The sequence below is a fragment of the Oncorhynchus mykiss genome, chromosome 15, assembly GCF_057628025.1.
Source record: "Oncorhynchus mykiss isolate SJ-2025 chromosome 15, ASM5762802v1, whole genome shotgun sequence".
Taxonomy (NCBI): domain Eukaryota; kingdom Metazoa; phylum Chordata; class Actinopteri; order Salmoniformes; family Salmonidae; genus Oncorhynchus; species Oncorhynchus mykiss.
The window spans coordinates 31974415-31985938 of record NC_143036.1 but is presented as its reverse complement, the minus strand read 5'-3'; the positions used below and the strand labels follow the sequence as shown (position 1 = coordinate 31985938).

The 11524-nt window shown below is 43.8% G+C and overlaps 1 protein-coding gene across 1 annotated transcript; it reads left to right on the top strand.

Annotated features, from left to right (window-relative positions):
• Nucleotides 1–3689: 3689 nt before the first annotated feature.
• On the top strand, nucleotides 3690–8396 carry si:ch73-174h16.4 (leucine-rich repeat-containing protein 14). The gene is made up of 3 exons (XM_021563071.3): nucleotides 3690–4840; nucleotides 5068–5901; nucleotides 6052–8396. Exons 1-3 carry the CDS (start codon nucleotides 4566–4568, stop codon nucleotides 6623–6625), a joined length of 1683 nt encoding a protein of 560 aa, XP_021418746.3. The 5' UTR covers nucleotides 3690–4565; the 3' UTR covers nucleotides 6626–8396.
• Nucleotides 8397–11524: the final 3128 nt, after the last annotated feature.

The following is an 11524-nucleotide window of genomic DNA, read 5'->3' as shown; positions in this document are numbered from 1 at the left end:
AATGTGAATTTAGACACGTGTATCCCAAATGCAACTTGTCAATATTCCAAAATCCATTTGTGAGCATCTTGTGTCCCTCTGGACCAGTTTTGTAACACGATTCGCTATGAAACACTACCAGACAGACACACACTCTGGTAATAGATATAGTGAGAAACTTGTAAAAATACAAGACGGCGCCAAAGCACAGCACACACATCGCCACTCGCCAATGACTTGATATGCTGAATGTAGCCTGGCTGCTCAATGTGCCTGCTAGCTACTACTTTCTAGCTTAATTGACAAATAAGTATGATACTTTAGCTAGCTAGCAAGTGATTTTGTGCATGGATAAAGTGTTTAGCGTTTGCTTTATTCACAATAGTTTGACAGCTTGTCACACCCTGATCAGTTTCACCTGTCCTTGTTATTGTTTCCACCCCCTCCACGTGTGGCTTGTTTCCCCAGTGTATGTATCCCTGTGTTTCCTGTCTCTCTGTACCAGTTTGTCTTGTATGTCCAAGCCTACCAGTGTTTTTTCCCATTTTCTTGTTTTGCCTTTTCTCCTTTTTCTAGTCCTCCCGGTTTTGACCGTTGCCTGTTCTGGACTCTGTACCCGCCTGCCTAACCATTCTGCCTGCCCTGACCCTGACCTGCCACTCTGTACCTCCTGGACTCTGATCTGGTTATGACCTTTTACCTGTCCACAACCATTCTCTTGCCTATTCCCTTAGGATTTATTAAACATCTTAAACTGCAACCATCTGCCTCCTGTGTCTGCATTTGGGTCTTGCCTAGTGTCATGATACAGCTTGCAGATGAAGTTGTAGACATGATATTGTTCTCAGAAATCAGTCCTGAGTGTGCAGGGACTTTTCTGACTTGATAGACGTGACAAATTTTCCATGCAATTTTTTTTACTTGAGAAATACTGCACCAAACACCTTAGCTAGATGTAAAATTGAGCAACTAAGATCTCCCCTGCCAAATTTTCTAAATTAATTACAGATTTCTTATTTATGCTTAGATCAATTCTGAATATTTTTAGGAAGTGTATGAGGCTGTTGTTGCTACGGTGACTCAGGAGGGACAAACAGTACCTGTTAGGGTACAATCACAGATCAATGAGCTAGATTTTTCATCGGATGTATAAATCTGAATGGGTGATGGGAGGAAACCCAGTGACTAGCAGTGGGAGAAAATGGAGCGAGATGGATTTTGGCCAACATCCTGCACATTTTCTCATTGATGAAACATTTCACCTCAATACTGTTTTTTTGTTCCCTAAACTAGAATATGTTACAAACATTGTGGACTTTAGTAGACTTTATTTGGAATATAAGTGTTTATTTGGAATACAAGGGCGAACTGAGTTATTGCACACACTCACTTCACAGCGTAGGCATTCCCTAACGGAAATATGCAAATACATGCTAGAAGGCGCCAACAAGATCTCACTAGCTCGTGCTTGGCTCTGCCTACCTCCTTGCTTCTTCTGCCTAGGCCCCCAGTGTCTGGTCTAGAGCGTGAAGTCTCTGTTAGTCAGCTACTGCTTAGCAATGGTGCCAAAAGCCCTGGGGCCTCATCAATGTAATATTCCGGTGGCCATTTGATTAATTGTTCAGCAGTCTTATGGCTTGGGGGTAGAAGCTATTAAGGAGCCTTTTGGTCCTAGACTCGGCGCTCTGGTACCGCTTGCCGTGCGATAGCAGAGAAAACAGTTTGGGTGACTGGAGTCTCTGACAATTTTATGGTCTTTCCTCTGACACCGCCTATTATATAGGTCCTGGATGGCAGGAAGCTTGGCCCCAGTGATGTACTGGGCCGTACGCATTACCCCCTGTAGTGCCAAATGCTGAGCAGTTGCCATACAACCGATCAGGATGCTCTCTATGGTGCAGCTGTAGAAATATGTTTACGGTCTGGGGACCCATGCCAAACTTTTTCTGTCTCCTGAGGGGAAAAAGGTGTTGTCGTGCCCTCTTCATCAGCAAACTTAATGATAGTGTTGGAGTCGTGTTTGGCCACGCAGTCGTGGGTGAAGTGAGTAGAGAGGGGACTAAGTACACACCCGAGGGGCCCCAGTGTTGAGGATCAGCGGGGCAGACGTGTTGTTGCCTACCCTTACCACATTGGAGCGTACCCATCAGGAAGTCCAGGATCCAGTTGCAGAGGGAGGTGTTTAGTCCCAGGGTCCTTAGCTTAATGATGAGCTTGGAGGGTACAATGGTGTTGAACGCTAAGCTATAGTCAATGAACAGCATTCAGACGTAGCTATTCCTTTTGTCCAGGTGGGAAAGGGCAGTGTGCAGTGTCATGGCGATTGCATCGTCTGTGGATCTATTGAGGTGGTAAGCAAATTGAAGTGGGTCTAACGTGTCAGGTAAGGTAGAAGTAATATGATCTTTAACTAGTCTCTCAAAGCACTTCATGATGACAGAAGTGATGGCTGCGGGGCTATTAGTCATTTAGTTCAGTTACCTTTGCTTTCTTGGGTACAGGAACATTGGAGGACATCTTGAAGCAGTTGAGGACTGCAGACTGGGATAGGGAGAAATTGAATATGTCTGTAAACACTCCAGCCAGCTGGTCTGCACAAGTGAGAACTCAGAAATCTCTAACTCCACCCCCCACATCAGTGCGTTCAAAACAATTGGGAATTTAGGAAAAAAACAAGCTCTGATTACAGATAATCGTGAATGAATCGTTAATAATGATGAGTGAGAAACTTAGAGACACACAAATATCATACCCCTCCAAAAATGCAGCCCTCCCCTGTTGTCATGGTGAGATGTTAGCATGTCTTGGGCGTATATTTGTGTGTCTAACTTTCTCACTCAATATTATTCATGATTCTTCGTAATTATGGTAGCATCCACTTTAATGTAGAAGTGTTTAGAAACATATAATATTCTTAAAAGTGGCTCCAAAATGACACAACACATTATTTACCATTAATTTCTATTGGACACAAAATAATCTGAAACACAACCAAAACAAAAAAGCAAATGCATCCAACCAATTTGTAGAGTCACAAACTTGATGTTTGTTGTGTGTATTCATTGTGTGCAATGCATATAGGACCAAATACTTAACCTATTACTACATTAATACACATACAACCCTTAAACAAAAATATTGCAGTTTTGAAACTGCAGTAAAAGTACGGCAACGGCAGTCGACTGTGGTATTTTGGACGCAGTAATTGCAGTTATACTGCACTGAAACTGCAGTTACATTGCAAAACTACTGCAGTAAAAAACTGTGTTATTTTGGATGCAGCATCTCAGACTAGCCAATAAAAAGAAACGATTAAGATGGGCAAAAGAACACAAGACACTGGACAGAGATATGGCTTTTTCTTTGCAACTCTGCCTAGATGGCCCGCATCTCGGAGTCGCCTCTTCACTTTTAATGTTGAGACTGGTGTTTTTCGGGGTACTACTTAATGAAGCTGCCAGTTGAGGACCCTTTTCCTGTCAAAATTTGACAAGTACTTTTTTGTGTCAGTGAAAATGTATGGAGAAAAAATTACATGATTTCCTTTAGGAATGTAGTGAAGTAAAAGTTTGAAAAAATATAAATAGTAAAGTAAAATACAGATACGCCAAAAAACAGTGTAAGTAGTACTTTAAAGTATTTTTACTTAAGTACTTTACACCACTGCTGTAGACAACTGGGAACTCTGGAAACAAACTATATCAAATCATAACGTCAGTGATCTTCAGGTCGAAAAGTCGAAGCTCCAGAAAGATGGACGAAATTTCCGACTTGGAATTCCCGAGTTGGATGACCGTTGAAAATATTTTTCTCAGTCGGGGCTCGTTTTTTTAATATATATATTTGAGAGTTTCTGTATGTCCTGAATGCACTGAAGTCGGAAGTCGAGGATTTCCGAGTTCCCAGTTTGCTGTTTTGAATAGGGCATAGCCGTCCAACATTCGTGCATTTGCTATTTCCTGTTATCAACAGTATATGCACAAATATAAATATACTATAATAATTAGGCTACACATTTCTGACACTATTGAATTAAAATGTTATTTTTTAAAGCGAGCCATTTACCATCTTTGGTGACAATGACTACTAAATAAAATAAAATCTAAATGGGGCGCGTATCGATAGCGTCATCATATAGAACGTCATCAGTAAGTAACCATAAACGCCATAATAAACGATTCGGAGTAGGCAATCCATCGGTCCTATCTGTGACATGTCATGCTAACATGATGTGCAACACTATCTGTTTGACCCGAGACATTTCCACCAATCGTTGTTTCTGGATGTTTATTATCTAGATATCGGCTTTACATATAAAGTATATTTTTAGTTGGTGTAAGCTATCAAACGATCTACTTTGCGACCTTTGCTTAATATCTACAGTACTGTAGCTGACGTTAGTGCTACCAGAAAATGTTCACCGGCATATAAGATAGTTAACTAGACCGCTCAATAGATAGTCAGCAAAGTTGCAAAATATACATATCGCGTTTAATTATCTCCGGAAAGTTACTAATGGTCGTTATTCTTTGCTTATTTACTTTAAACAATTTGGGATAATCTATCAACAGCTCAAAACAAGAGTGATGGTGCTTCCCTTGGTGAATCTTTGTGCCAAAGAGGTTGTGAGTGATCACAGTTCCTCTCCGGGTTGGCTTGGTTGTGTACCCAGGGAACTGTACAGACCGCTTCTGGAGGCTGCCTTCACCAACTGCCGCCCGCTGGCTGTCGGGGAATTGGTGCAGCGATGGCCCGAGCGGACTCTGCGGGCTGGCGGCCGGAGGCAGGGGCAGAGTCCTCCAAATCGACTCTGTGTCCAGGCTCTCTTGCTCGCGGTGGTCAGAGGGTTGTCGGACAAAAGGTAACACACAATCAATCTTTGTTAGTTTACTTCTCTGAAACAACATTATCCAGCGATGTTAATGAGGTTTTGAATAATGGAAACAAAATACTTTTTAATAGTAAGTTCAATCGACAACTTCACAGCCTACAATCTCCCAATGTCATAGAGGTAGCTCACATCAAAGATGGCAGACATCCATGGGCACCAGACAATCTTTGTCCATGTTATCACTATTCTATTCCTAGGTGTGCTCTCCAGGTGCTGGACCTATGTGGGCTGCAGTGTGAGGAGGGAGGAGTGGGAGACCCGATGGGTGGTTGGTCACTGACCGTGGCCCTCAGCACCATGGTTGTACAGGCCAGGGCTGCAGCTCAGAAGGCCCTCGGGAGAGAGGGGGAACGGGAAAGGAAGAGAGTGCTGGCCATGGAAAGGGAGAGAGACGTGGTCAAACGAGAAAGAGGAGGAGGGTTAGAGGAAGGAGAGGGAGGCGGGCTGCTGGTGGAGTCTGTGAGAAAAGAGAAAGAGGAGACATCGGGGTGTCAGCGGGAGGACCAGCAGGTGAAGGGGGTGAGGAGGAGGATGGAGATGGAGAGGAGAAAGGAGAGTGCAGCAGTGGCAGGTGGCAAGGGGGAGGCAGACTCTGAGGTAGACAGCGAGGTGGTGGTGTGTGTGAGGGCTGACCTCTTTGTGAATGCCCGCTCCTGGGAGCGTGTGCGCGCAGCCCTGGGTACGACAGGCCCCCTCAAGTTACAGTGCAGGTATGTCCGTGTGGAGGAGCTCTCTGTCTCCAGCATCGGATCTCTGCTAGACCTCCTACCCCGTCATGTCCTCCTGGGAGTGGACATCCGCTACAGCTGCCTGGGGGTGGCCGGCCTGGCTCTCCTCCTCCCTCAGCTCTCCATGTTCCCCATGCTGAGCTCCTTGCGCCTGCACTATTGCAACCTGGACATCCGCAGAGACATGGCCGGCCAGGAGGGGGCAATGAAGGACATGTCCCAGGGGCTGGGGAAGCTCAGTCAGCTGCGCCGCCTCAGCCTCACTGCCCTCCGGCTGCCTGGACACCTCCGCATGCTGCTCAGGTAGGACAAGCTCTCCATTGTCTCTAGCATGTGGTCTGTAAAGAAGGAGGTTGTGTGTGCATATTCTCATGAACAGCTTGAACTGTGTCTCATGTATTTGTTCCCTTTCCCACTTGTTCCCCATCCTCCTACTTGTTCCCCGTTCCCTAGCTCTTTCCCTCAGCCGCTGGAGGTGCTGGAGCTTCCCTACCTGAGCCTAACCCCCGCCGACCTCTCCTATCTATCCTGCAGCCCGCACGCCTCCTCACTGCAGCAACTGGACCTGAGTGAGAACAGGCTGGATGAGTTGGCCTTGCCCTCGGTGCGTCGCCTCCTCTCCCAGGCGTCCAGCTGCCTCATGCAACTTTCCCTGAGCGGCTGTGGTCTCACCGACGGCCTGTTGGCGGCAATGCTCCCGTCGCTCAGCTGCTGCCGGGGCCTGAAGAGCCTGGGCCTCGCCTTGAACCCGCTCTCTCTGGCCGGGCTCCTGGACCTGGTGAGGACGGCGGTCAGGATGCCCTCCCTCCGACAGCTTCTGTACCCCAATCCCCTGGAGGACTACCAGCCTGGGCTGCCCCCCATGCCCTCCAGTGCCCAGCTGCTGGACTGGCCCTTGGATGAGCTGGTGGAGGTCCACGAGGCCACCAGTCTCCAACTGGACAGGGTGGTGATGGAGAGTGGCCGCTCGGACCTGTTACTGACCTGCGACCTTCTCAACTACAATAAAGACTTGGTGGAGCAGTGAGGTCATTGGAAGAATGACCCCCTCCAATTTTAAAACCACACGACTGTACACGTGCCTGCCTACTGTCAATCATTCATAATAATTCGTCCTAAATTGTCAATGTTTTTATACCTCAGTATTGTTGGCAATGCTTTTTAAATGTAGAACAGAAGCTGGTGAGGGGAGGACAGCTCACAGTAATGGCTGGAATGGAATAAATGGAACAGCATGTGTTTGAAACCGTTCCATTGATTCTGTTCTATTAATTCCTATGAGCCCGGTCTCCGATTTAAAGTCCCACCAGCCACTACAGGTAGAATAATTCTGATTACACTATTCAGTCATCTAGATTTGTGTTACAAACCGATTATTCAACCGTTTGAGGAGCATTAGGATCTTACAGAAAAACATACTTCAACGGGTGCTTACTAACAAGCCAACTCATACTGTGTACTTATTTACTTATACAGTTGTTGGATACACTGTACGTCCGTTTGTGCCAAATGACAGGGGGCAGGTTATTGTATATTCTCAAAGTATAAGAAGGGGTAACAGTTCGGATAGAGAGAGATCATCAGCCCAGTCCCAATCCCACTGAGCTAAGGTTACAGCTTTTACCCTACCGTCATGTGCCTTCCTGTCTGCCACCAGTGCCCGTGCAAGTCTGTTGCCCAGAAATGGCAGTCTGAATGGTGGTTACACAGACCCCGATAATCCCTATCTAGTTTGTTTATGGAAAACATTTAATCGTGTGATATGTTAACAGCTTATTGGAAATACAGCAATCTGATTATGAGAGCGTTAGACTTGTTTGTGTGTGGAAGGTGTCGGCTTTATAAGTGCGTTTAAAGCTTTATATGAATTGCGACAAAGTAGATATTTCTCATGAAAATGATATATATTTTCTATGGCATTATCTTCTCTGCTGAAGAAGTTTCTTTAGGGATAGATGGAAATTTACTGGGGGGGGGGGCTGGTCTAACTCAAGGTGTCATAAAAAAAATGCACCCCCCCCGCAACATAAAAAATATTTTCACAAGACCCTCCCCTTGCACTGTAAAGTAAATGTAATAGCCTCCTCCCTCATAGAATTGACTCAAAATGATGTTTATGACCAAAAATAACTATAACTAGCGACCCTGTGTTTATGAACGTGGACTTCGACTTTGTCACTTCAGCATGCTTTTGTAGCACAGTCGCTGTCACGCAGGGCCACGGGCCAGAAGGCTAATGGGTTCGCCGACCACCACAGGCGAGCTCACTCTCCCTGCCTGTTTCATTACACTATGATCAGAGCCAACTGCAGTCAATGCTTAGCTAGGGGTAATCAGATGTTCAACATTTTGATGCTGTATTTAGAAATATATAAAATACATGCATTGAATTTTCCACCAACAGGTGTCTGTGCCAATGCACCACACAACCAATAAACAAAGCATACTGACTTCGTGCACTTCAATAGCATGGTTTGTGTTTTCACCACAATAAATAGCCTGTCAATTTTGACAAACAGAAATACATCCCTCTCTACCTTGTAGGCTTAACCAGTATCAAAGGCTTGGCTTGACAATCTCCGAATGTCATTAACCATGTTTGTGTTTTGTAACAGATGTCTCTTTCCATTCGTCAATTGGCTGGTGCACAGTTTGGATTGATTGATTTTTGTCAGTAAAAGAAATACATATATATACACAATTTTTATTTCCATTGCGGTGCCTATTTTGAACATGCAGTCGAAGTCGGAAGTTTATATACACTTAGGTTGGAGCCATTAAAACTCGTTTTTCAACCACTCCACACATTTCTTGTTAAGAAACTATAGTTTTGGCAAGTCGGTTAGGACATCTACATTGTGCATGACAAGTCATTTTACAGACAGATTATTTCACTTATAATTCATTGTATCACAATTCCAGTGGGTCAGAAGTGTACATACACTAAGTTGACTGTGCCTTTTATCAGCTTGGAAAATTCCAGAAAATTATGTCATGGCTTTAGAAGTTTCTGACAGGCTAATTGACATCATTTGAGTCAATTGGAGGTGTACCTGTGGATGTATTTCAAGGCCTACCTACAAACTCAGTGCCTCTTTGCTTGACATCATGGGAAAATCCAAATAAATCAGCCAAGACCTCAGAAAATAAATTGTATACTTCCACAAGTCTAGTTCATCCTTGGGAGAAATTTTCAAATGCCCGAAGGTACCACATTCTTCTGTACAAACAATAGTACTCAAGTACCAACACCATGGGACCACGCAGCCATCCAACCACTCAGGAAGGAGATGCGTTCTGTCTCCTAGAGATGAACGTACTATGATGCAAAAAGTGCAAATCAATCCCAGAACAACAGCAAAGGACCTTGTGAAGATGCTGGAGGGAACAGGTAAAACGAGTCCTATATCAACATAACCTGAAAGGCTGGTCAGCAAGGAAGAAGCCACTGCTCCAAAACCGCCAAAAAAAAGCCAGACTACGGTTTGCAACTGCACATGGGGACAAAGATTGTACATTTTGGAGAAATGTCCTCTGGTCTGATGAAACAAAAATAGAACTGTTTTGCCATCATGACCATTGTTATGTTTGGAGGAAAAGGGGGAGGCTTGCAAGCCAAAGAACATCATCCCAACCGTGAAGCACTGGGGTGGCAGCATCATGTTGTGGGGGTGCTTCACAAACTAGATGGCATCATGAGAAGGAAAATTATGTGGATATATTGAAGCAACATCAAGACATCAATCAGGAAGTTAAAGCTTGGTCGCAAATGGGTCTTCCAAATGGACAATGACCACAAGCATACTTCGAAAGTTGTGGCAAAATGGCTTAAGGACAACAAAGTCAAGGTATTGGAATGACCATCACAAAGCCCTGCCCTCAATCCTGTAGGAAATATGTGAGCAGAAGTGAAAAAATGTGTGCGAACAAACGTGACTCAGTTACACCAGCTCTGTCAGGAGGAATGGGCCAAAATTCACCCAACTGATTGTGGGAAGCTTGTGGAAGGCTACCCAAAACATTTGACCCAAGTTAAACAATTTAAAGGCAATGCTACTGTAATCAATGTGAAATGGCTAGCTAGTTAGCGGGGTGCGCACTAATAGCGTTTCAATCGGTGACGTGACTCCCTCTGAGACCTTGAAGTAGTTGTTTCCCTTGCTCTGCAAGGGCTGTGGCTTTTCTGGAACGATGGGTAACGATGCTTCAAGGGTGGCTGTTGTCTGTGTGCAGAGGGTCCCTGGTTCAAGCCCAGGTAGGGGCAAGGAGAGGGACGGAAACTATACTTCTGACCCACTGGGAATGTGATGAAAGAAACAAAAGCTGAATGAAATAATTCTCTGTACTATCATTCTGACATTTCACATTCTTGATTAAGGGGTGTAAAGTGGTGATCGTCACTGACCTAAGATGGAATTTTTACTAGGTTTAATGTCAGGAATTGTGAAAAACTGAGTTTAAATGTATTTGGCTAAGGTGTATGTAAACTTCTGACAAACTGTAAATACATATATAATTACATAGATTACAGAGATAGAGATAAAAAAAAATCTCAACCTCCAGATGAGTATGAGCGGGGAGTTCTTACAGGCTTGTTTCCATCCACTTGGTGACAAATTTTCATGCTTATGTTAAAATCTTCATAAAAGCAATATGCTATTTCCGAGTTTTCTTTAGGAAAATTTGGCGCCGGACAACATGAGAAATTTAACAGACGTCCATATAAATTCAGATCCGGCCTGGCACAGCGAGCACCATCAATATGTTGGCCAAATGGGCCACATTTACGTGTCCTTAAAAACAGCTATAACATATTTTAGGCCACTTTCCTAAAATAATAATTGTCCACCTCACAGTTCAGCTGTCATGAGATTTGAGCACTAAATGTATCAGGGCATTGCATGCATAGGCCAATAGGCTTAGGTGTCCACTGTACACAAAACATTAGGAGTTCAACAAGGGTTCTTCTAAGATCCTCAAAGTTATTTGAAGAACCTCAGTGTTCTAGGCACTGAAAATTGCCCCCGGAAGGTTCTTCCAAGAAATCTATAGGAGGTGGGGTTCATCGAGGAGCCTCCTTAGTTGGTGAGGGTTCTTGCAGGAACCTAACTGCCCAGCTGAAACATTTGGATTTTAATTTGAAAGGACAGCGGGTGCAGGCACTTTAAAGATCTCCTCAATTTAAGGTAAGGTTTGTCCCAGAAAATGGACACAATTCAATGGATTTCAATCAACAAATAGGTAAGAATATGTAGGCTATAAGAATAGGGTAGCTGTATTGGGTGCAAATGACTGAACTGCTCACTTTTGTGTCTGTGTCTGCAGGTAAACAGACAAGGAGGCATACAATTGGTATTGGTATCTTTATGCAGATCACATTTACCATCCTGCATCCTTACCTCCCATAGGCCTCTACATTATGGACAAGGTATGTGTATGAAAAACATTAAACACTTTTTTCCCCATTCACATTTACCTCAAAAAACAAGGTATAAATACCATCATGTGCATGTTTAGGTCATCATCTGTATAATACATTTTTGGGGGGATTGACAGACTTCACACTCCCTACACCTCTGATGGATATAATAGGAAACCTGTTTGATCACCATGCACTGCAAAATCATTCTGGCTATGGATACGGAGAACATCAGCACACCAGAGGACATTCCCATTATAATTGGGGCTCTGCTGGGAGTTTACCTCATATTTAGATTTTTTAATTCTGCTTTGTCAGAAAAATCATAATAAACACTGACAACTAAAATATTATTATTGTTATGTATATTATTATGCATATTATTATTATTACTATTATTATTATTATTATTATTATCAATAATAATAGGGGAGGGGGGGTAGCTAAAAATATTACCACAGAATGTTCTTCAAAAGGTTCTTAGAGGATCCATTAAAAGCGGTTCTT